This window comes from Westerdykella ornata (assembly GCF_010094085.1).
Source record: "Westerdykella ornata strain CBS 379.55 unplaced genomic scaffold EI97scaffold_14, whole genome shotgun sequence".
Lineage (NCBI taxonomy): Eukaryota > Fungi > Ascomycota > Dothideomycetes > Pleosporales > Sporormiaceae > Westerdykella > Westerdykella ornata.
Window position 1 is genome coordinate 241,505 of NW_022986864.1, and position 23,189 is coordinate 264,693.

General features: G+C 51.8%; 10 protein-coding genes and 1 non-coding gene across 11 annotated transcripts; 5 read left to right on the forward strand and 6 right to left on the reverse strand.

The window, feature by feature from the left end:
* Positions 1–81: 81 nt before the first annotated feature.
* EI97DRAFT_459312 (alcohol oxidase) lies at positions 82–2,072 on the reverse strand (the record flags this gene model as incomplete). Its single annotated transcript, XM_033800992.1, has 2 exons — positions 82–1,743; positions 1,797–2,072. The coding sequence occupies 2 exons, from the start codon at positions 2,070–2,072 to the stop codon at positions 82–84; spliced, it is 1,938 nt and encodes a 645-aa protein (XP_033652942.1).
* A 472-nt stretch (positions 2,073–2,544) lies between these two features.
* EI97DRAFT_400303 (uncharacterized protein) lies at positions 2,545–3,156 on the reverse strand. The gene has a single exon (XM_033796436.1). The coding sequence runs from the start codon at positions 3,043–3,045 to the stop codon at positions 2,623–2,625; it is 423 nt and encodes a 140-aa protein (XP_033652943.1). The 5' UTR covers positions 3,046–3,156; the 3' UTR covers positions 2,545–2,622.
* A 1,803-nt stretch (positions 3,157–4,959) lies between these two features.
* EI97DRAFT_443267 (uncharacterized protein) lies at positions 4,960–6,368 on the forward strand (the record flags this gene model as incomplete). The annotated part of the gene is made up of 3 exons (XM_033799808.1): positions 4,960–5,445; positions 5,828–6,139; positions 6,192–6,368. 3 exons carry the CDS (start codon positions 4,960–4,962, stop codon positions 6,366–6,368), a joined length of 975 nt encoding a protein of 324 aa, XP_033652944.1.
* A 406-nt stretch (positions 6,369–6,774) lies between these two features.
* EI97DRAFT_379459 (UDP-Glycosyltransferase/glycogen phosphorylase) lies at positions 6,775–10,203 on the reverse strand (the record flags this gene model as incomplete). The annotated part of the gene is made up of 4 exons (XM_033795714.1): positions 6,775–8,841; positions 8,888–9,122; positions 9,172–9,280; positions 9,327–10,203. 4 exons carry the CDS (start codon positions 10,201–10,203, stop codon positions 6,775–6,777), a joined length of 3,288 nt encoding a protein of 1,095 aa, XP_033652945.1.
* Positions 10,204–10,641: 438 nt separating this feature from the next.
* EI97DRAFT_73959 (NAD(P)-binding protein) lies at positions 10,642–12,395 on the reverse strand. Its single transcript, XM_033803044.1, has 2 exons — positions 12,247–12,395; positions 10,642–12,178 (listed from the first exon to the last, which is right to left on the reverse strand). The coding sequence occupies exon 2, from the start codon at positions 11,978–11,980 to the stop codon at positions 10,886–10,888; it is 1,095 nt and encodes a 364-aa protein (XP_033652946.1). The 5' UTR covers positions 11,981–12,178; positions 12,247–12,395; the 3' UTR covers positions 10,642–10,885.
* A 348-nt stretch (positions 12,396–12,743) lies between these two features.
* EI97DRAFT_459317 (phosphoserine phosphatase-like protein) lies at positions 12,744–13,919 on the forward strand (the record flags this gene model as incomplete). The annotated part of the gene is made up of 1 exon (XM_033800993.1): positions 12,744–13,919. One exon carries the CDS (start codon positions 12,744–12,746, stop codon positions 13,917–13,919), a length of 1,176 nt encoding a protein of 391 aa, XP_033652947.1.
* A 184-nt stretch (positions 13,920–14,103) lies between these two features.
* On the forward strand, positions 14,104–15,298 carry EI97DRAFT_73904 (uncharacterized protein). Its single transcript, XM_033803043.1, has 2 exons — positions 14,104–15,072; positions 15,152–15,298. Exon 1 carries the CDS (start codon positions 14,287–14,289, stop codon positions 15,055–15,057), a length of 771 nt encoding a protein of 256 aa, XP_033652948.1. The 5' UTR covers positions 14,104–14,286; the 3' UTR covers positions 15,058–15,072; positions 15,152–15,298.
* Positions 15,257–16,783, reverse strand: EI97DRAFT_420417 (FMN-linked oxidoreductase; the record flags this gene model as incomplete). Its single annotated transcript, XM_033797028.1, has 2 exons — positions 15,257–15,651; positions 15,685–16,783. The coding sequence occupies 2 exons, from the start codon at positions 16,781–16,783 to the stop codon at positions 15,461–15,463; spliced, it is 1,290 nt and encodes a 429-aa protein (XP_033652949.1). The 3' UTR covers positions 15,257–15,460.
* A 1,275-nt stretch (positions 16,784–18,058) lies between these two features.
* On the forward strand, positions 18,059–18,144 carry EI97DRAFT_t65. The gene has a single exon. It is a non-coding gene; the product is annotated as a tRNA-Gly (tRNA).
* Positions 18,145–20,379: 2,235 nt separating this feature from the next.
* Positions 20,380–21,264, forward strand: EI97DRAFT_459320 (uncharacterized protein; the record flags this gene model as incomplete). Its single annotated transcript, XM_033800994.1, has 2 exons — positions 20,380–21,155; positions 21,210–21,264. 2 exons carry the CDS (start codon positions 20,380–20,382, stop codon positions 21,262–21,264), a joined length of 831 nt encoding a protein of 276 aa, XP_033652950.1.
* A 601-nt stretch (positions 21,265–21,865) lies between these two features.
* EI97DRAFT_434254 (uncharacterized protein) lies at positions 21,866–22,966 on the reverse strand. The gene is made up of 2 exons (XM_033798585.1): positions 22,810–22,966; positions 21,866–22,753 (listed from the first exon to the last, which is right to left on the reverse strand). Exons 1-2 carry the CDS (start codon positions 22,876–22,878, stop codon positions 22,148–22,150), a joined length of 675 nt encoding a protein of 224 aa, XP_033652951.1. The 5' UTR covers positions 22,879–22,966; the 3' UTR covers positions 21,866–22,147.
* Positions 22,967–23,189: the final 223 nt, after the last annotated feature.

The window sequence follows — 23,189 nt, forward strand, 5'->3', positions numbered from 1 at the left end:
TCGACAGTCATGCAATGCATCCAACGTACTGAGGCCTTTGATGGTCGGAATCCGCGTCACATTCTTCGTGGTTGCGATCATTTACCTCGAACGGGACTGTTTCTTACCCATTCCTTCTCTCCTTATCTTCAATTCTCCCCTCATCACATCTGCTGCCCTCTCCGCCACCGCATACACCAACGCCATCGGCGCCGCCACAGTCTTAACCGGCACTACACTCGCATCCACAACTCTCAAATTCCTCGTCTCATACACCACAAACCTCTCATTCACGACCCCGCCTTTTCCCTCTGGTAGCATTGCACACGTCCCTGACGGGCTCCAACTACTCGATGCGGTTTGCCTGATATAAGTCTTCATTTCGTTGAGCGAGGTGAGATCCTTGGGAGCGGCGGCGTTGCGCCGACCATCCGGTTTTAACAGAGCGGAAAACGCGGGAGTGGATATGAGATCGGAGATGGACGTCATATGGCGGGCGAATATCTCCAAGTCCAGCGGATGCGAGAAATACTTTGGATCGATCTTGGGAGGGTCTGACGGGTTGGCCGAGCGCATGTGCGTCGAGCCGCGCGACAGCGGCTGCAAGAGCGTAGAGGAAATCGAGTAGAAATTCTCCGGCGCCAGGTTGGAAGTTACGAGTCCGGTCTCGGATGGATCGGCGTCAAAGCTGGTTTGCGCGGCGTAGGGGAAGAATGCGGCGGTGTTTTCGCGCGGGTGGAGAAGCAGTGATTGGATACAGGAAGTATATTCCCTACTGACGTGGTGCAATCCTGACGGAGAGTCCGAATTGCGATCTAGTAGTTTTTCTACTTTCTTGCGAGAGGCGGAGGAGTTTTGAGGAATAGGGAGTAAGGCGTACGAGTTCACTCCAGACTGAGCCAGCGGTCCGGATTTGTTCATCCTGTACTCCTTCATGGCTGCTTGGATAATTTTCAGATTGAGGCGGAGCATGCTGTCTATTGTCTCGACGCCGTCTTGTACTTCGAAAGAAATTGACGTAACGGGATGGTCTTGTAGGTTTTCTCCCACATTTGGGTTGACTATTATTGGGTATATTTGGTGCGGCTCCAAGTGCTCAGGGTTGCCTATACCAGAAAGTTCCAGGAGTTTGGGGGAGTGGATGGCCCCGGCAGAGAGAATGACTTCTTCTCTCGCTCGGACGGTGATCTCCTTGGAGTTCTTCCGATACGTGACGCCGGTTGCGATGACGTTGGGATAGGAACCTACGAGTAGTATCTTTTGAACATAAGCCCCTGTTAGTATTGTGAGGTTTGGCCGCTTTTCAATGGGCATTAGATATGCTGAAGCAGCATAACTCCGCTGTCTTTTGTCGACGTCGATGGATGAGGGATTAGAGAAAGCGCCTGTCGCACATCCAGAGAACGGATCAGAGGTAGCGCGATGGCCTATCGTTCCCATAGCTTCTACCCAGGCCTTAGGGAGCGGGTTGGAGACATTGTTCGGAAAGCTGAGTTGGACAGGGCCCTGCGCATCATGCAGGGTCTCGTCAATATAATCCAAGTTAAAATGCTCTCGGATATCATCATCTGAAGGAATGTTCAGAGTATACGACTTCTTCAAATAGGGCAGCAATCCGTCCCAGGCCCATCCTTCGTTGCCCAATTCGCCCCATGCATCAATGCTGGCTTTGGAAGGTGGGATGAAAGTCTGGCCGCTGATTGCAGAACTCCCGCCGAGTGCGCGGCCAAGCGATATATTAATCTGCCTTCCATTAAGCTCCTTCTGCGCAAGAATTAGCAGTCGCAAGGTTCGCTGTGATTCGAGGCCTCCTGTACCTGAGCCTCGGTTTTCGAACTCCAATCACCCTCCGTTCCAATCATCGTGGCAAAGAGAGCAGGCGTAACGACCCGAGGGTGAGCCGTAAGATCTTCGCCTGCCTCAAGGACAAGCACAGATGTATGCTCATCTTCGGTGAGCCGGTTTGCGAGTACCAGGCCCGCAGTACCTCCCCCGACGATGATGAAATCGTAGCTGTCTCCATGAACAGGAGGAAAGGTTGCTGGACTTCCGAGGAGTGCCGCAGCGATGTCTGCATCATAAGGCGAACACATAGCTACTACGGCTTTCCGAGGTACAGAGTATGTCGGATTCAGAACGGCACCAGGGAAGGAGTGATGGTACAATCAAGTGCTGGGCAAGCTGGGCAAGCTTGACGGTTGCGAACCCCGGTAGCGTCAGGGGGTGATCCTGGACGAGTACATTATGTGCAGCAGCTCATCCCAAATAAACTGGATCCGGGACATGGAGAACGGGCTGTAAAGAGTGCAGCGGGTTATACATTTATGGGAGCCTTTGCGGTGAGGAGGTTGAAATAAGGTTTGGGATCGATGGGCAGGTGGCTGAGCTCTATGATCGGTAAGCGTAACCGACTGATCGCTTGCACCTGCCCTTCATCTGCCAGTATTTCCCTCTTCAGGGCTCCTTGACAGTCCAAGGGCACTGCCTGGTTCAGACCTTGGGTTACCCTTAGACCCTACTGCCCGGGGGCTTTCGGAGTGTGATATATTTCTTAAGAATAAATGATCCATACACAGCGCATACATGCACGAGAAATATCAAACTGATTCAAGAAGATTAATACGCTCAGAGAGGATGAGATTATCAATCAAAGCATATCTTCGTTCTCCAGGATAGATCATGTAAAGGATTCGGAACCAAGTCTCCCCGCTTCCCTCCCGGCTCTGGAAAAGCCCACCAATCCAGCGCATCAAGGCAGTGTTGGATATGCTCCTGGTCTATATCCCTCCCACAAACGTGTTGTCCCGTCATCTTGGCCTTGACATATCTCTTCACCGCCAAAACGCAGTGTGAGAAATGGAACATGTCGTCGACAGGCACTTTGTCGACAAGAGGACTGCTGAGCCAGGTTTCGTTGATGTAGTCGCGATTGCGACTGATTTGTTTGGTCTCGGGATATCGTTTCTCGAACCATCGCTGGTAGTGTTGCTCTTTCTCGTCCATAAGATGGAGAGGGATGATTGCTTGGTCGTCGATGCGGAAGGCCCATTCGCCGTGCTCTTCCATGTATGAGGCCAGTTTGGAGGCATTCTGGCCGTTCACGGAGAGTTGATATCTTGGCCCAACGCTGCCGCGAGTGTCGTACTGTATCCAGGAGTGCAATTCATCCTGCTGATGATGCAGCATGAGATGCTTGCTTGCGAAGATTATGGCCACGGTAAAACAAACGAGGAGAGTAAAGATCCAGAGAGACCTCCTTTGAAAGGAATGGAGCGTGATAGACTTCCAAGGGGCTAATCTGGAGCTTCCACGCCGTCGACGTCTCTCAACGAGCTTCTCCTGCAAATCCAGCGGCAGCCCCAGCGAGGATAGTTGGGCAAAGTCGAATCTCATGAAGATGGCCAGAATTGACTGACTTGTTTCTTCAGCTTTGAAAGCAAGGCAGAGTTGGCGCTTTCTTGAGTTATTGAGAAACTGTTGTGCCAATGACAGCGCATTGTCAAGAGTATTGGTGGAAGCGATTGCCGAGTGAGTAATCCATAATAGCGAAATATCGCGGCTCTCGAATTCGAATATGAGAAAATTGGTCGCATTTTCGGCTGTTGCACTTGCTCTGTCGAGTAATTCCTCTAAGGTTGCGTCGTACTCAACTGCATCGTTACTGGAATCGTGGAGCACATGGACATAGCGGTCGTCGGCGGAAACTACGGGGAGGTAGGATGAATTGGTATTAGATTTCTCGAAGTTTTTCGAGAACATCATGGCAAGCTGCAAGTATGCGAAGAAGAGCCAAAAGGCAAGGAAGCATTTGAATGTAAAGATGGTGGGAAAGTACCGCCGGTCGATTTACTGGGCAAATGTCTCGTACCAAAATTCCTCGATGACCGACTTCGGGCACCATGAAACGAAGCGTCTATGCACTGCGATGTGTAAAGTTGCCAGCGGCTTACCATGGCAGGTACATAACCGTGTGTAACAGTGTAAACTTGATTCTGGCCCGTATTCGAAAAGATCGGCACCGCATATTCTTCAGGCTATTCGCAGATCCTTAACTAAATCGTCACGCATACTCTAGCTTACCTTGTTAAAACGAGGTTTGCGAAAATATGTAAACGGGCTCTGCTGATCTACGCCGGTTTAGCTGGAGGTGGATTTAATCTATCACCAACGTATATCGCTCTGGCGTTTCAAGTGCGGCCGAGTATGTGGATTGCAGTCGCCGATTTGAATTTCCGCTACCGTGGATATGAGAATCGCGACCATGGATCGGGAGACCAAAGATTTCGGAAGCCGAAACCAGTGCAGATCTCCGCATATATGCATTGTCAGTCAATACAATGTGGAGCTCCTTCAACCGGATTGCCGGTAGGCCGTTACCAACGCTTTGCATCCATGTTCTCTGTATTTTACTAAAGTAAACATGCTAGCTAATGGATTTTTCTAGTCATATTTCTTCTTACACATGGAACTATCAGCAATTGCAGTGATCTTTGTCTTTTGAGATCCAGACTGCAGGAACAATCGATCGAATGACAAGTTCGTCCAAGCACAAACCACCATCAAAAGAGCCGTTGAAGATGCCTCCGAAGTTCATATAAAAACACGAAGAACACACTCCTTCAAGTAAAGCTTTCGCAGATCAAGAAAAGGTGCGTCATATGGGGCTCGTATCCGGACAATGCCGCGAATAGTGTAGTACCCGTGTCTCTGCATGCAGTTCACAGCCTCAATGCAACGGCGAGCAACCGTCCGAGATCGCATATTCCCAGAAGGATAGTATGAGATGTCTCATGTTGATCTTCGACAATGGAACGGCAGCGTACGAACCATCGATATCCGGATGTGGGACGAGTTTGCCGTATATAAAGGCGGGTAACTCTCAAGAATCAAATCCGTCAGCGGAATTCTCGCATCTATTTCAATTCCTTCTGTATCATTTTCAAGAAGCTATTCAAAAGACTTCAAAAGCTTCCTCTCAAAATGAAGCTCATCTCGCTCCTTGCTCTTGCCTCCGTAGCAGCAGCCCTTCCAGCCTACGAGGTCAGATCGCCCAAGATTGGATGGTGTGGCAACCGTCCCTGCATCACGAAGCGTGAGCCAGCGGAGACTGGAGAAGACAGTGCCCAGATCGGATGGTGCGGAACTCGGGTTTGCATTACGAAGCGTGAGCCCGAAGAGAGTACTGCTCAAGAAGACGATGGCGAAGTCAGCGCGAAAATTGGATGGTGCGGCACTCGTACCTGCGTGACGAAGCGCCAGCCCGAGCCCGAGCCCGAGCCCGAAGAGAGCACTGCTCAGGAAGACGACGGTGAAGTCAGCGCGAAAATCGGATGGTGCGGTAACCGTGTATGCATCACCAAGCGTGAGCCCGAAGAGAGTGCTAGTGAGCAAGAGGATGGCGAAGTCAGCGCCAAAATCGGGTGGTGCGGCACTCGTACCTGCGTGACGAAGCGCGAGGCAGTTCCAGTAAGTACCCCTACTGTTTGGCTGGAGTATGGAGACCGGAATGGCTAAGTGGAATGAGCAGTTCACTGCCTAGTTGATCGATATTCCCGTTGGACATGTTACTAGGTGACAACAAGGTATCCGGCCTACTTGTGGAGGATGGCGGAGAGGGTTCGTGTTGCGGGAACTTCATCGATGTGTGGTGGTCGTAAAACCCCTTGGGAAAACATATCTGGAATCATGATGTCAGTTACTTCTTTCATAGCCAGATCCATAGAAATGACAGTTTTTCTCGAGGCAAAACTCCCTTCTTGTGCTCACCATCTTCATTTCACTACCCTGCGGTGGGGATATTGGCGGTGCTGAATGTAGCATACATCATCCTCGACTTCCTCATCAGCAGCAAAGCCCTTGCTGCTTTCAAAGAGGACGAACAGTGGCGCCTCAGGGATCGCAATTTCGCCTGACTATCACACCGCATGAAGTCGATGAACTGACGGAATCGTGGGGCGGCCTGATGAGTCCGTTCTACGCCGATCGCAAACTGTACGACTTGTCGAGCGAAGACGGCTGGAAGGAGCAGCGAAGTGCGCAGATAATAGTCGGGTTGGCGTCGGATTGTTTGGCCCTGGTGTTGGCTTTGTTTATCACAGTCGTCGCAGCGGTGCCCAGGCTGTTAAGGAAGAAGAGTGTAGACAACTCTGGGAGGAAAACAGTACGTTCACTGCAGACTATGCGAAAAGGCCACGCACTGACGTATGAAACAGCTATTTCTCCTTGTCGCGGCTTTTGGACTGCTTCCCACAACCTTCTTCCGCTTGATAATTAGTGCACATTACATCTTTTATAACTGGAATGTTGTGGCTGACGAGGGCGAATGGCTTCAGTGGTATAATTCATTCACCTTCGACGATAACGGCATCTCGCCAATCAGCACGACTTAGCAGTTCTTGGCCGGCTATCGCACCACTGTCCAGGGCTATCCGGTGGTACAGGCGCTCTTTGAGCCTCTAGGCATTGTCCTCGCCATGCTAGGAATGGTGCTGTGGTGGAGGAGTAAAAAGGCCGAACCAGCGCCTTTGATGCGCAAAGTTGATGGCAAGACATTACATGATAGAGCCTGGTATCTGGATATACACGCACCTTCACCACCTTCTAAATCAGGGGAGAAGTAAACTCGATTACCTTCCTACAGAACAATACATTGACCAGGGGTATATTACCATAGCAGAGAGAAATAAAACCTTAACGCCGGCTGAAGACCCAAAATCCATCCTCCCGTCCCCGTGCGCCTGCTCAACGCCCTAACCCCGCGCCATCCACAAACCGCAATCAAAACACATCCACGGTTTACTCCTCCCTCCTCAGCGCCCCCTCTTTCACCTCCTCCCTCACCGACGTTGGCAACCCCTCAAACAGCCTCTTACTCCTCCTTCTCTTCCCTCCTTTCCAGCCAAAAGCGGCACCAGGAGCGGTATCACTCCTTGCGACTTTCCTATTTTCACCATCGGAGTCGTGACGTTCCACCTTTTTAATAGGAAGAGTGGCCGACTTCTTCGGGTGCGGTCCGCCATTCGCTTGCCTGTTCGATTGCCCACCAGCGGCGATCACCACCTTCCGCGGCACCGCCTTTCCATCATTACCCTTCGATCTCCCCAGCAGCACTGCGCGTATACCATCTTTATGATGTTTCTTCTCTGCCTGAATGCGAGATTCCATTGCTTCCCATCTCCTATTCACTTCCATCTCAACCTCCTTTCTCCTTCTGGCCGCTTCGTTGTTATCGCTCGCACCTTTTGCTTTCAGAGGCGGCCCCAGACGCGCTAGTTCTTTCCTACCTTGCAGGATCCTGGATCGGCGTATGAATTTGGTGGGTTGGTACTTCTTCTTGCGCTCCTCGTCTAGGCCTTTCATGATGTATGCCGGCGGTCCGATGAAGGCTGCGATATCCTTGTGCACGAGTCCGCCAATGCCATGGCCTACTCCTCTCAGGAATCCCATGGCACCGCCTTCCCTCGCCCCGTGGATAGGTTGGCGCCATACCCCAGTAATGCCATCGTGGATGCCGTAAAGGAACTCATCACGACTGGCACGTAAGCCTGAGTGGAAGCCGGTGATCCGATGAGGTCTTCGAACAGTCTCATCGCCGTAGAGACGCGGTACATTATGGAAGCCTTGGGCGAGTGCGAGTGTGAAATACATCGGCGCTCGGATAATCCCGCCGAAAGCTTTCTTGAGGCCGTGCCCTGCTTCCTGAGCGAGCTCTTCTGCGAGCAATTCTTCGGGTTGGGAGACTCTGGAAAGGCTGGACTCATTGCGGTGAGGCCTTGCCGGAAAAGAATGAGAGTGCCTGGGCCCACGAGGTGTGGTGGTCCCAGAGTCATTCGTTAATTGGTTGTCTTTGGGGTGTTCGCCTTTCGCTGCCTCGAGGGTTGCCTGCGCATGCTTCTGCCTCTTCTTCAATCGAAACCGGTAGGTATAATATCTCCTCCTCTTCTTCACGCTCTTCGCCATCTTTAAAGGTGCCAAGCCGACACCTTTGACAATGTCATCCGCTGTCCCCATGATTGCACCCCATGCCCCTGTGAGGGGTTCTCCAGGTCCACCAAAATCATTCCACTCGAAGATCCGCAAGAGTCGCAGCTCGTTCCACTTCACCTTTTTCCACTCGACCAGTAATTCGGCCGCCAAAGGAGACAGGCGCAAGGTCGTATTCTTCAATCTCCATGCTGCACATCGATTCTGGAGAATGTGGCAGCGCATGTTGTTCACACCCTTGAGAGGTAGACTCCGGTGGAAAGATCGTACAGCATTCAGTGCACCGTCTCCCTCGGCGGCGATACTGTCTGCTATCTGCTGGACGTTCTTTCGCGCTTCTTCTGTTAGACACTGCTTGATGCCTTCAGCCAGCTTCTCGGCCGTCAACTTCTTGTACGGAATGCACTCGTGTGCGCCCGCCTTCGCTTTGGCGACCATACCTCCCCAGAACGGCTGGTCTCCAAAGAAGGGCACGATCATGGTGGGTTTGGCGCATTTGAGACCAATGGCAGTTGTCCCTGCGCCTCCATGATGGACCACTGCACTGACTCTGGGGAACAGCCAGTCGTGAGGCGTATTATCGAGCATGAAAATGTAGTCTGGGGCAATATCCTTTCCTCCAAGACCTCCCCAGCCTTTGCTGACGAGCGCGCGCACACCTGCCATTTTGACCGCTTCAAAGATCATCTTCGTAAACCTGTCAGGATCATCCACTACGATTGATCCAAATCCAATATACACAGGCGGTTCGCCTGCTTCGAGGAACTTCATTAGGTCATCAGGCGGCTTGAAGGATGAGGCAAGGTCCAGGAAAACGAAACCGGATATGTCGATCTCGGGACCCCAGTCCTTAGGTTTTGGAACAAGCCCAGGCGACCACTGATTCCATCAGTAAGGCGCATTCACTCGAAATGGGAGAACTTACCAAGTATGTATAGGGGACTTTCAATCGATAGAGCTGTCCAGGCGCCCACAGCGTGGAAACTTCGTTCAAGAACAGGGTCTTTGCTCGAAAGCGATTGATAAGGTCGCCAAGCCCCTGCCAGGTCATCATCTCTACTAGTGGATACGACATGAAGTTGGTGTATTTCGGGTCCACATTGCCGGGTTTGATGTTGGCCAATGGATGTGGGAAATGGACAGTTGGTGTATAGGGAAACCTGAACGATTTAGCTTACGTATTTTGGATTCGGCTGCCACTCCTCTTACGTGAACATCATGTGTAGCGGGATCCCAAGTCGTTCAGCAATGTGAGGAGGTGCAAAACTCGGCGGGTTGGCGATGATGGCGTCGGCGACGAAGGGGTCCTTGTGGCCCACTGGGCCTTGTTAGAGGGCTGCCGTGCCAGCTCGGTAGCCACTTACTCATTTTCAAATTCGCATAGTCACCCTCGTCATCTGTGGAGTTGATGCATGCTCTCCACATGCCCTGAAACATCTCATACATTGCGGCTCGGCGCCTCCCCACCTCGCCCTCCTTGATCGTGTCGATACTTGGGATTAGCCCAGGATTCTTGACCATGAATGCCATGAGCTCCGACGGGTTGCCGCCCACAGAAAAGAATTCAAGGCCAGAATCCTCTTCGACGAACTTTTTGAATGCAGGATGCGTGGCGATACGGACGCGATGACCATAGTCTTCTTTCAAAATCTTTCCTATGCGGAGGAAGGGTTGGATGTCTCCCCTGGATCCGATCACTATGACAACGATATTGAGCTTGACGCGACGCCTGGGGTCCTCCATGTCGTCATGTTTAGGCAATATCTTCCTTCCCTCCTCATCCTGCCAGGAAACCGATGACTTCTCGTCTTCAACGCTTTCATCCTTGTTCAAACGTCGCTTCAAGCCGGCCCCAAGTGTCTTTGCGAAATAACCCCTATTCACAGTCTCATTTATATGGAGCTTCAGTCGTCCATCCTGTTTCGAAATGTGCCCTTTTGTATGGAAATCATCGTGATGAATGTGGAAGCGTGAGAATGGCCCAGTAGTGCGTCGAGGCTTTCCCTCTTGCCCAGAGTGTTGTCTCGATGGCGGGGTAGGTTCATCCTCACCTGAGGAGCAGCTCGAGTCGGAAGAATAAGGCTCAAAGGTGAGGGTGGGTCGCCTGCCTTGATGGCGAGGCTTGTCGAGAGGCTTGTCGCGCTTTATTGAGAAAGATATACGTCTAGCTTTAGGTCTGGGAGCTTCGGTTTGGGAATGGCGTAGCATTGGAGGCCGATGCGGCGTGATATCCGTGCACATTCTCTGAATGGAACTCTCAGGACGGCTACCAATCTCTGGAAGGAGGTCTTCCCTTGGGTTTGATGCGCTTTCTGTGTTGGACGGCTGCACATTCGATTTGCTACTTGAGGACGTATGAGAGGTGTTCGGAAATTCGGGTTCATGGAATTGGGCAGCAGTAACGAGAAGCGGGCTTCTGTTCTCTGCCTCGGTCATTGTGTTGAGGGGTGATAAGGTAGAAATTCTGGAGGAAGAGTGGATGCAACCGAGAACAACGAGGGATCAGTTAGGCCAATGCTGGGTACCAAATGCATGCGGAACTTGTACAGAAACAGGCGCATGCAAGCACAGAGAATTGACTGATATGAGGAACGACAGCCGAGATAACCGCATAATATAAGAGTATGAGAGATGTGTGAACAGGTTCTGGTGTCACTAAACGTCCACTTCAGGAATTGGTTAAAAGGGAAGCTATACTTCAATGGGCTAGCCGCGGCGCCCCCGCATGCATCTTGGGAGTGATGTCATACCCAGCCATCGGTTTTCATGGTATGACTAAGCCAACGGCAACCAGTGCTCCTCACGAATTCTACGGAGTAGCTCACCTTCTTCGACTTGATCCTTGGAATAATTCTATCAGTCACAACGAGCGTCGGTGCATACGAAATATGCAGCCATGCCTGAGGTGTCTGAGCCGTCAGCGTCAGCGTCTGTAGCCAAGTCCGTGGCCGACCGCCTTCACAAGGTCTGCAGCCCAGCCGATCCAACCTCTAGCGGCTTGGACCGAGTTGAGTATCTTGATTATGTTGCGATCGAAGGCATCTACCTCCTCCCAGTCATCCGCACAAGGCTCCCATAGAGCCGTCTCGGTTCCACCGGGGGTGCCCTTCGAGACGAGGCTCCATTCGCCAGTGTCGAGTTGTTTAACAGTGACCTTCGGTCCAACGACCAGTGCGCGTCCGAGGATACGAGAGTCCGCAACGAAACGAGTAGCCGCGTCGACGACGTCCTCTACTTTCCCCATAGCGCCGCCGGCGAGTACGATTCGAGCCGGCGCGGTTACAATCGGCGTATCAATGAAGTACGGACAGAGGAGGTTGATGCGGATGCCCTGATAATGGGAGGTTGCGCGGAGGGACCGAAAGAGCCCAAGTACAGCGTGCTTTGCTGCGTTGTACTGGGGTTGGATAGCAATGGGCGCTAGAGACGCGATGGAACCAAGCAACAAGAGATGTCGGTCGCGCACCCTTTCTCCGGGTTTGGAATCCATGCTGCAGCGCTCCGAACCGGGGTTCTTGACAAGCCAGTAATAGGCCAAGTGTGTGGTATACATGACGCCGGCCAGATTGACATCAAGGATCTTGAAAGCTGGCCTCGGAGGTTCCGCAGCATCCAAGCCCGTAGGCTGCTGTGTCGGGTCGTTGCCAGCTATGCCTGCATTGGCGACGACCGTATCGATGCCCCCATGTGGACTCAAACTGGCGGCCTCCTTGAAGAGATTGACCTGCGATTGCCAGTCGGTCACGTCGCAGTGCACGAAGTGGACGTTGTTGTTGCCCGTTTGCTGTTTCACCTCGCGCACGAGGACGTCTCCTTTCTCTGTGTTGATGTCTCCCACTATCACAACCGCTCCGTTCTTCGCCCAATGCCTGACGAAGCCAGCTCCGAACCCACTAGCTCCCCCAGTTATAAGGATCGTTTTGCCCTTGACCCAGGCGGCGTCGTAAGGTATCGAAAGGTCGATCGGAGGGGACTGTCGAATGGCGTCGACCATTCCCTCTGGAGTATAGGAGGTCATGATGTAAAGCAGGAGAGGATGGGATCAGAGGAGACGTGCGCCGGTTGCGTCTGAGGTATATTCTGTATCCGTGTTACCAGTGAGCGCTTTCCAGAGCTCAGCTAAATCAGCATCAGCTTCCCCCCTTTGGCAATACACCCACTAGCACCTGTCGCGGATTGCGAATTGCCGAGGTACGATGAGCGTGCGCCTTTGCATCTATGATGGTCAGATCTCACATGGCTCTGCAGGGGGCTATTCAGGACTCCAATATTCCCTACACGTACGTGAATAAGATACTTGGAAGTCTGAAGTCGGCCCGCTTCACTATCCACAGCGTGATTGGCAAAAGATTAGTAAACAATTATCCTGATTTCAGGTACAGAATTCATTGCCAAGTGCGGGCTAGTCCAAAAAGGTTCCCAAAAATACACCCACCCGACTTGCTTGTCGCCGTATTATGTACGTACTCAGAAGAGCAACGTGACTGACTCTGCGTTCTTAATATTACACACGAACTTGATTGCTTGGAAACATTGGAACCCTCGAAAATGGAGCCTCCATAGTCCAACCAGAGTTATTACTCTACATCTCCTTATCTCTTTCCCAAGCTCGTCCTAGCGTAGCCGTGGAATCGGCTTGGACCCGAGTAACCCAGCACATTTTTCCGCCGCATTGATTCACCCCTCCCCCGTCTTGCAGCAACATCGCGCACCGATCTTGTCGCTCTTTTATCATCGCACCCATTCTTTTGTGAACTTTTGGTTACTAGTTGGTATAGAAGATGGCCATGGAGACTAGCAAACCGCCTGCTTTTGACGTCTCGCACAACCACATCGTTGCGACGCTATTCTACAGATCCGACAGACCCTCCCATGCACATCCTCACCCAGATGCCTCTCCGCGTAGTCCACACGATGCGCTGCCAAAGGTCACGCTCGACGGCTTGAAGGATGGCTTTGCGCCTACAGAGAAGCTGGAAGAATACCCGCTGGAGCCACCAACACCTGGTCCGGATCCTCTCGACCACCTCTACGGCTCCTACGTCTCGCAAAGCTGCCTCACCGAATTCGTCGACACATTGAGAGAAATACTGCCAGACCTTGCGGAGGGGACCGAAGTCATACGCCCGTTGGAAAGATCAAAACTGTGCAGAGTGGTCGAGGTGACATTCCCTCTGCCCAGCACATCGGCAGTCACTCTCGAGGTGCTCAGGAGAGAAGAGGCTATCAGCCGGTTCGAGCGCAAATGGAACGTAGAAGCCGTGTTTCAGAACGACACCGTTTTCAGGCGTTATAAGCGGCTCGCCGTCTTCGATATGGACAGCACTCTCATTCAACAAGAGGTCATTGACGAGATCGCCAGCATAATAAACATCAAGCCGAAAATCGCCGATATTACCGCACGCGCGATGAACGGAGATATCGATTTCGAGCAGTCATTGAGAGCGAGGTGTGCCCTCCTGAAAGGTGTACCGAGCGACGTATGGGAAACGCTGAAGCCGAGACTCACCCTTAACGAGGGCGTCGCAGACCTCATCAAGGCATTGAAGAAGCTCGGTTTCAAGACTGCAGTCCTTAGCGGGGGCTTCACGCCTTTGACCGGCTGGATGGCAGCACAATTGGGTCTTGACTATGCGTTTGCGAACCATCTGGTCGTGAGCGAAGACGGCAAGTCGCTGACCGGCGAGTTGACTGGTGACATCGTCCACGCGGAGAAGAAGCGCCAACATGTCCTGGATATCGCCGAGAAGGAAGGTATCTCGCTCGACCAGGTGATGTGCATCGGTGACGGAGCCAACGACCTGCCCATGATGGGCGTCGCTGGCCTTGGTATAGCCTTCCACGCCAAACCGAAAGTGCAGATGCAGGCACCCGCACGACTCAACTCGAAGAGTATGCTGGATGTCCTGTACCTCCTTGGCATAACGAAAGAAGAGCAAGAGGCATTGCTAAGGTAGCAGTTTTATTTCCATTTCGATTTCCTTAGAGAATCCATCGTCACGACTCTCAATGTCTCGCAAAATACCTTTCCCGAATCCCGAATCTCTCGCACAGTGAACCACCTCTGTCCAACAGGTGCCAGTATTGGCATCGCTGCCATCTTTCCGATATCTGCCCCTCCGTCCAGATTAACTTGAACATTCTAGCAATTCCAACAACCTGGTTCCATGGTAATGTAGTCTTTACCCGCCTATTACCTTATATGAACGTTGTACCACCCAGAATTCTCCTTATAGGCGCATACATCAGGTCAACTCATACTTATCTCAACATCGTCCGAAGCCAACCAACTTCAACGGCCATCTGCTTACCCAGCTTCCAACCATGGAGTCGACCTCCAAATCGAAGGCTGTCGTCCTGACAGTGATTCTACCAGGCTACGCTCTAGCCGTCCCCAAAGTGACTGTCGTCCCCCTCACAGGAGGCTGCTCAGCATTACCCGGCTACAACAGCACAACGGGCATCGCAGGACCGTGGATCGCTCGCGCCGATTCGACGGGAAACAGCGCCCTAGATGGTCTCCCGCTCAGCATTGCACCCTTCACCAATGATGGCACTGACCGCTTCGGCTTCGTACGTCACTCAACCGATCTCCCCAAATGCCCATTGCCTGACGCGAACACTCAGGTCACACTCCCCAAGCAACCCCCCCGCCTAGGCGGCGGCCAGACCGTGAGCTTCCGCTGCGCCTCCTCGCGGCTCCAAGCATCCCTCCCCGCCGCGCAGTTCTACCCGGACGACCCGTCTTTGGAGCCAAAGTACGTCGACCTCGTCATCTCGACCGAGGAGAATTGGCAGGCGAGTTTCGGCTTCAATCTTAGTCCGTCTGTACCCGTTGAGGCGTATGCGCACTACGATGAGAGCGGTAAGAGGGTGGAAGGGGTTTTTCTTGGGGCGGCGGGGAAGACGGAGGTGGCGTTGAAGTATAATTGGGGAGGGAATGCGGGGGAGTATTATCTTGTTAGGTTGAACGGAGGTGTGGAGGGGTTGGTGGGTGGGGAGATTGAGAAGGGGGAGGGGAAGGAGAAGAGGCAGGATGGGTTTCCGGTGCTGGATGATAGAGATTGGACGGGTTTCTTGAAGATTGTGGGGTAGAGTGGACTGAGAAAGGTGAGCTGGGTGATTGAGTATACATGCGCTGGGGACTTTAGAAGGCCGAAGTGATATCTTAGCTGACAGAATTGACTAGCGCTAACACCTCTTTAAACACTTCGAAATTCTTGGATGCTGGCATAGTGGCAGTCAGAGAGATCACTCAAGCATTCGTTCCGCAGGACTTCTTATCACAACTTTCACACCCATAGCTCAATCCGGGACCCAGGAAACACCCTAACCGAGTGACGGGAAGAGTGAGGCGAACAAGGGAGCCGTTGATATCTAATTCATAACCAATGTCAAAGGCAGGGGCGGAGCAACTTCGCATGCATCTACCGACTTTACTCTATCATGAAGCAGTTGTCTAATTCATGGTCTAACCCACAAAACCTCGAACCCATCTCTAAACCTTGCTGCCTTTGAGGAACTTGCCACTGAACCCGAACTGAAGAGGCCACTGTACCTCTACCCCAAGACGAAATGCAACCCGTAGCACCCACTCCGGCTCGCGCAGAAGCTGTCTCCCTATCAAGATAGCATCGGCCTGTGGTTCAGGGCCTTCGACAAGCCTCTTCGCCATTACAGCCTCTTCCTCTTCCGTCATGTTCTCGACTAGACTAGCGGCACTGCCCTCGACAATCTCCTTGGCCTGATCTGCTTCCGTTATCATTCCGACTGCGCCGACAAGAAGCGGCTGGCCAGCCTCCTTCAAAGCCCTGCGAATCTGCCCAGCAATGCCGACTTGATAATTGCTATGCGGCCAAATGCGCTGCTTCACGTGGTTCCCTCCAGAGCTTACATCCAGCAGATCCACACCCAGCGGCGCCAGTAGCTTCGCAAATCGTATACTCTGCTCGACATCCCAGCTGCCGAGTTCCTTTGCCAAATCCGACTCTTCCATCCATTCCGTGCTCGTGATGCGATAGAAGAGCGGCATGCCCGGTGGAATGGCCTCGCGAACGGCTTTGATGACTTCGACATTGAATCGAATCCGGTTCTCGAAGCTCCCACCGTACTCGTCCGTCCGCTGGTTACTCAAAGGGGAAACAAAGCTCGAAAGGAGGTATCCATGCGCACCATGAAGCTCAATAACATCAACACCCGCCTTTACCGCTCTCCTCGCCGCGTCCGCAAACGCCTCTATCGTCTCCCTGATATCCTCCTTCGTCATCTCCCGCGGCATGCAATACGTCTCCGACCACTGAATCGCGCTCGGACCCACAACATCGTCCGGCCATCCACCCACTTCCGGCTCCGCAACACCGCCTTTCCCACGCTGCCGACCAAACCAGGGCGCGACGGTGCTCGCCTTGCGTCCCGCGTGCGCAAGTTGGATCCCCAGCTTGCCGCCAACGGCGTGCACCGCGTCCGCTACGTTCTTCACCCCGGCGATTTGCAAGTCGTCCCACAGGCCGCTGTCGTTGGGCGATATGCGGCCGTTTGGCGTCACGGCGGTGGCTTCGATGATGACGAGGCTGGCGCCTTTGAGGGCTGGATGGCCTAGGTGGATGAGGTGGTAGGGCGTAAGGCTTCCTATGGCGGGACCTGAAGAGGCACAGGAGAACATGCACATGGGCGCCATGAAGATGCGGTTTTGGAACGTGACGTCGCGGATCTTGAGGGGTTTAAAGAGGGTCGGGGTCGAGTTGGTCAGCTCTACGGCGGAGCCGGGAGGGGGAGATGTTTTGGGTATGAAGAACGGGATTGCTTCATCGTTGGAGGCCATTTTCGCCGGTACGTGCTAGCCCAGGGAGGTCGGAAAGGTGAGAATTGTGGCAGTTTGCGACCCTTTCTTTCTCTCTTCTGTTTCCCTGGACATGGCGGTGCACATATAACGTCGTTCTGATCCCAACGGTGGCGTATGGCGACCAAAGCGCGCCTGGAAGACTATCATCCAAGTATTCTTAATACATCTTGAGCTAACCCTGGGAGGAGCACGGTATACTCGGCTCCAGACGTGTTGAGGTGCTTGGCGTCAGCAGAAGATTCTCATTGAGATGTTGAATCCTTACAACCCTTGGAACTGAGAGCCTGAAGTGAGCCTGCATGCAGGGAACCTTCGGTCTAGCCAACTTGTTGCCCAGGAGAAAGGGTGAACTCGCTGCGGAGTTGCAATCAGTGCAAAGTTCGTATCGGAGGCTACCAGTATGACCGGGTTTCTATTCGAAGTTGAGATTTCCGAGCTATTGAAGCTTGCTTGCAGCCACGCGCGTCTCCCGCAGGAACGCTGGATTACGTGAGAATATGCGGCTGCACAGTACATGGTATGCGGTGTGACAACAGGGTCTATGCGGTGCAAAAGCTTACAAAGCCCTGTTGTTCATACCTGATGTCTTAAAGAAGTCGTTGGTGATGCCCACCCATTCTTGGTTAACCATCTTCCTACCTAATAGCTCTTATCATGTTATATATCTAGCGGCAATGTCTGTTTACTGTCTCTTGATATTATCCTGCGTTTATAAGCGCCGACCTCCCACTTGTGTTAGAGAATAACATAGAAGCCTAGCCAATAACTAACATACTGTCTAGTGGGAGGATTCCCACAAGGGTTCATGAATGTGGGCCATGGGTTCACCACTTCAGATTGAGTCACCATAATGATATTCTGTTCATGTAACAGCTATGCGGACAATACTCCCGTATGAAAAATGTACAACTTTCCCTTAGGTATTCAATTTCCTACCAAAATCAATGCAGGCGGTAGCCACTGGCTTCGTATACTCCTCCGGTGGAGAACAGGCTAACAGCAGAGAGTGCCTGCGAATAACCGTGAGGGCTTCATTCATGGTGTATCAGGGAACAAGAATTTGGCATGGTGGTATCTTGTGTCCGGAGGTGCATGGCCGTCTATTGCATGTCAGCAGGTTAAGCCAGACGCGGCTGCAGTTTACGTCCAGAGAGATTGTTGGTCGGGATTCTATCTTTGGCTGCTTTTGAAAGCCAATATTTTTCTATATATTATTTAAATTTAAACTATTTAACATCAAAGAAATACAAAACAGCATCGGTGGTTTAGTGGTAAAATTAGCCGTTGCCATCCTAAGGTTCGACGTCGGCTAGCCCCGGGTTCGATTCCCGGCCGATGCATTTTTGCTTTCTTTTTAGTCGTTTCAATCTTTTCTATTCTCTTTTCTTTCAATGTGAGCGTCGTGAGCCCTGGATCCCGAATTTTTTTTCCAGCGAGGGTGAGCTTCCACGGGTGCCGAAGACTTCGCGGGTCCATGCTCACGAATACGCGCCTGGTGCTGGCTACATACACTCACGACCTTAAAACTCGGAAATTCCTCAGATCAAGCCAACGTCGCACGAAAAAAAATTGTGAACAGTCAACTGTGGTTCGGTCTGGATACCGAGTGCATTTAGGACTTTCGGACTCTGGATACCGTCATGTTGAATTCTTTCCCTGATACTCCATGAATGAAGCCTTCACGGTTGGTTGTTTGCAGGCACCCTCTCCAGGGCTGCTCTTATTCTGTTTTTGACCGGAGGCGTACACGAAACCAGTGGTTACCACCTGGCTAGCGAAGAAAGCTTTTCTGTATTTGGAAAATCACGTGCATCCGACTCTACCTGTGCGCAGGTGTACAGTTCGGGGGGTGCAGTATGTATGTGAAACCCACGCGCATGGCAGCCGGATTTGCGCCGCCTGCCACAAAATTACTTCATGATGGTACTTGAATACAATGTAGGCCCCCGAACACACAGTCGTCCTGGCAGGTCAACTTGCAAGCAATATGCACACCCGTAAGACGCTCCATAGTAACTTGATCATAAGTGTGCCACTCTTGTAAGATCGTGTTGAAGGGTGAACATGTTTCTGTAGTAACATCCTTGTTCCAAAATGCGTAACCGCACTGGTTTGGAAGTAATGGGTGGTGGTTAACAAACCGCCTAACAGCTAGATGTTTTGGAAGGGACGAGTCAGACAATGCGGTGGGGACTTTCAATGCCCATGGACAAATTCTTGCTGATTCCTTATAGATATTAAGAGCATTCCTTTCTGCGGTGGCTCTGTATCAGACATTACGCATTCGTGGAACGACTCACCAACGGTAGGGAGATATCAACAGCAGAATTATACCGAGTTCTTGAGAACATGTCGAAGACGATGACGGCCGTCTCTTTCCCCCTTTGACCGCTCTTACGGTCTTGTTCCGCGTTATCGAAGACGGCTAGGGTATGCTTGAACATATTCACCATTGCTACAATCGTTTGCTCTACGTTAGACCCTTAATTGGGCAAGTCTGCAAGAACGAAAAGCTCCTGCAGGTATAGTGTACAGTGTGTAGCGACGACAGTGGAGAGGATGTGACGCCACAATTCTGGGATCCGGCGCTTCAACTGCCTGATATGCCCTATCATGCGTCGATTCACATCTGTTAGCTCTGTCGGGACTTCTTCGAGAACCTGTAATACCTCCCAAGGCTGCAGATCTTTAAGCGCTTTCATAACTAGAGACACCCAGGGGGAAGTTTACAACTATTTTGGGCAGACAGCCAATGTTCGTGTTGAAGACCTTGAGACCAATCAGGCCATAATCAATAATTCAGCCCACAGTCTGGCTGAAACTCACCTAATCGCTTCACCTAGTCGCCTTTCAGCTACATTTACTTCGACCTAGTGAATAGAATTAATTGGGGCCATAACAAGCGCAGATTACGAGACCACAATACTAATAAGGTATAGCATTCACTTGCGCGTTTCAGCCTTGTGTCTGGCCCTGAGGCTGAGCACTGCAACAACAATATTTAGAGTGAGGATGAAGATGAATTATGGTTCGATTGTCCGCTCTACTCTTCCTTCGTTTGACCCTAGTGTGGAAGCAACACCATGCGCCCATTTCCTCGTCTTTCGTTTCTGTCACTTGCCGTTAGTTCTTCTTTCGTACTCTCATCGTTTGCGAGCAATATTTTGGCGCGAAATGAATGCGAAGCTGTCCACCCAGTTGTTGTTACATACACTACTACCATTTACGCGACAAATGAAGGTATTCCTACCAAACCTAGTGCGACTACCCCGATATCCATCTACGATTTGAGCATCACCGCCAGTGACCCTACTGCTCGCGAGACTGATTACACCCATGCACCCTCCTTGAACCCTTATCCAATCCCGAATGAACATAAATCCTGTTTCCATCGAAGCAGCACAGTCGAGTATCCACACGTCTCCTATCATGGCGACTATCTCAACGAGACGGCAAGCTCATCCCCGACACACCGACAAGGCTATCACACCGCTCCGTTTTATGGGAAGCCTAATGCGACATCGTTAAATACATACCGTACTGCTTCTGGGGCCACTTCAACTATTTTAGTACCCATGAACAGCACTATTCCAACGCCTCCGTGCATACCTGAGATCGAGCTCGACGGCGTAACTCCGTATGGGTACAATAAGAAAAATACTCCTTTCACCGTGAAGATCACAAGTTGCTCTAAATTCCAAGTCAATCAGACAACAGCCTTTGCAAATTTCAAGGCTATCTCGGGTATGACCGTGAGTGCGGACAGTATCTCATTTACTGGGTTCCCAGACGACTATTGTCTCCTATCGATGTTCGCCCTTGACACAAACGGGTACCCGATCATCCAATCTTGGGAGTTGCATTTTGGAAGCGTAGATATGCCAGTTCTCATTCTCAACCCGGACGATACCCCTGCGCAAGGAGTTCATGTGGAAGCCAATGCTACTATCTATCCAGGATTGACCAGTACTTGCACGACCGATGCAGCGGGCAAATGCACCATTGGGAATCTTCCAGGCACCACTATTAGTCTCGTCGCACGAAAAGACGATGGTTCCATCGCCGTCAACGGCCTCGCACCAACTACTGTTCAAGTGAGGCTGAAGCTCCTGCCATTCGTTAGTCCAAAGCCGGGTTCCAGTTTCGAGACTGGAAACGGTACGGCGGGATGGACTGGAGGCGAATTGAGACAGTCTTTGAAGATCAAGCGCGATACTACTCTAGTTGTAAACACGAACCGCCAGTACACACTTCAGACCGCGAGTAACAGTTTCCCTGCAAGTGGGAGTATTAAAAAGGCATACATCAAATATCGTTTCATTACGTCTGAGGTTCCTGGTGGTTATTTTGCGTAAGCTTTTGGCATGCGCTCTTTACTGACTGCCTGCTGATCCTTGACATATAGAACTCAATTCAACGACTACTTTTCCATAACTATCCGCTCTGACACCGGCGCCTAGGTTACGGTAACAAACAGCATGAACGCCCTTGGCCTGGGTGCTTTCGACGCGAGGGGCGCAACCAATATCTTCACCCTCACCCTCGATGTCCCGGCAAACACCAAGAGCATTATGTACGATATTGGTGTCTCCAACGTCGCGGATAACCTCCTTGACTCCTCTCTTGTTGTCGAGAGCGCGGGCGAAAACAAATGCGACAAGTGCGACTCTTGCGAAGCTTGTCCTGAGCGTCCGGCCTGCCAGGAGGCCTGCAAGACTCCGCCTCCCCAAAGCTGCGATTTCTATTCTAACTGTGCGGAGAAAGAGTTGAAGTGTGGACTAGATGGTTACCCGGTGCGGTACGGACAGAAGAACTGTCTTGCTTTTAGCAGGAATCTGAAGTTTTTTACACCGCAGGGTCAGAACTTTATTTGGGGGACAATGAGCTGTCTTCAACAGTTTCTCTCCCCACTCATCCGGAACTGCGACGAGACGTGCAACTCCATTTCTACGAAAGCGTTTGCCTCACATCCAAAGTGCTACACCGACAATGGTTTCTGCAGCTTGGGCTGTGGGGACATTCTGGTGTTGTTGGCGGTGGTGAACAAGGACTTGTTGGTGAGCGCGACACAAATCGTGGACACGGCGAAGATTTGTTTGACTAGTCTTAATACCTTAGATGGTTGTACAGGAGAGATTTTGGCTGGTACTGCTGCAGCCGCCACCTTTGGAACTAGTATCCCGTGGACGATAGCGGGAGTAGTCGCAGGGAGGTATCTTGGCGGACTTACAATTGGTGCTTTTTCGGGTGCAGGCTCTTGATCTCATGATTCGTTAGGACTCTAGTGGCCTAGCATGAGTCCTTTATTCAAGATTATACGGTAGGAAAGCCGAGGTCAACCGATCACTTTCCTGGCTTCAACCCCTTAAACATCTTCGTAACCCCCACAATCGCTTCTTCAACTGGCAACCTCTCAATACTACTCGCCCCATAAAAGCCCTGCACGCCCCGCGTCCTGCTGATAACATACTCGGCATCCTCGGGTTTCGCAATGGGGCCCCCATGACACAGCACAATAATATCCTCCCTCACCTTCACCGCTTCATCCCGAATCTCTTGAATCAGCTCCACACATTCGTCCAACGTCTTCCCGCTCTTAGCCCCAATGCTGCCGGAGGTGGTGAGGCCCATGTGCGCAACTAGGATGTCAGCGCCTGCTTCTGCCATGCGGCGCGCCTCAGAAACGTTGAAGGCGTAAGGGGTGGTTAGCATGTCGAGCTCATGAGCTGTTTTTATGAGGGCCACCTCAGTGTCGTAGCCCATGCCCGTCTCTTCCAGATTCTGTCGGAATTGGCCGTCGATGAGGCCAACGGTTGGGAAGTTTTGGACGCCTGCGAAGCCGAGGGATTTCAGTTGATGAAGGAAGGAGGGGATGTCGCGAAAAGGATCGGACGCGCAGACGCCGGCTATGACGGGCGTCTTCTTGACGATGGGGAGGACCTCCTTGGCCTAATCGACTTCAGTCTACTCCGTATTGATTTCGAGATTGCCGAGTGTCTGTGTACCATGTCGACAACAACATCATTGGCGTTCCCGTAAGGCATGAGCCCAGCTAATGATCCTCTACCAGCCATGCGGAAGCGACCACTGTTGTATATAATAATCAGATCGCCACCACCCTCTTCGAAAAATTTCGCACTGAGGCCTATGCCTGCGCCTGCCCCGACGAGAATCTTGCCATCCTTGATCGATGAGCGGAGGGTTTCGAGGATTTCCCTGCGGTTGGTTGGCGGTGCCATTGTGCGATGATGTCTAGCTACGGGAAGGTAGTTAGGAGTCGAACCAGGGAAGGAAATTGGAGCTTGATTGATTTCCCAGCTCCGCTCATGATTACGTCATCCGCAGACTGCTGCGGCTTTCTACATCTGACTGAACACCGCCCTGC

What these genes read in the sequence shown, in the direction of transcription:
- EI97DRAFT_400303 (XM_033796436.1), bottom strand. Translation starts at nt 3,045, where the DNA reads ATGGAAGAGCACGGCGAATGGGCCTTCCGCATCGACGACCAAGCAATC.
- EI97DRAFT_73959 (XM_033803044.1), bottom strand. Translation starts at nt 11,980, where the DNA reads ATGACCTCCTATACTCCAGAGGGAATGGTCGACGCCATTCGACAGTCC.
- EI97DRAFT_73904 (XM_033803043.1), top strand. Translation starts at nt 14,287, where the DNA reads ATGGAGTCGACCTCCAAATCGAAGGCTGTCGTCCTGACAGTGATTCTA.
- EI97DRAFT_434254 (XM_033798585.1), bottom strand. Translation starts at nt 22,878, where the DNA reads ATGGCTGGTAGAGGATCATTAGCTGGGCTCATGCCTTACGGGAACGCC. An exon ending in ATGATGTTGTTGTCGACATG is followed by an intron (nt 22,754 to 22,809) that starts GTACACAGACAC and finishes GAAGTCGATTAG; the next exon opens with GCCAAGGAGGTCCTCCCCAT.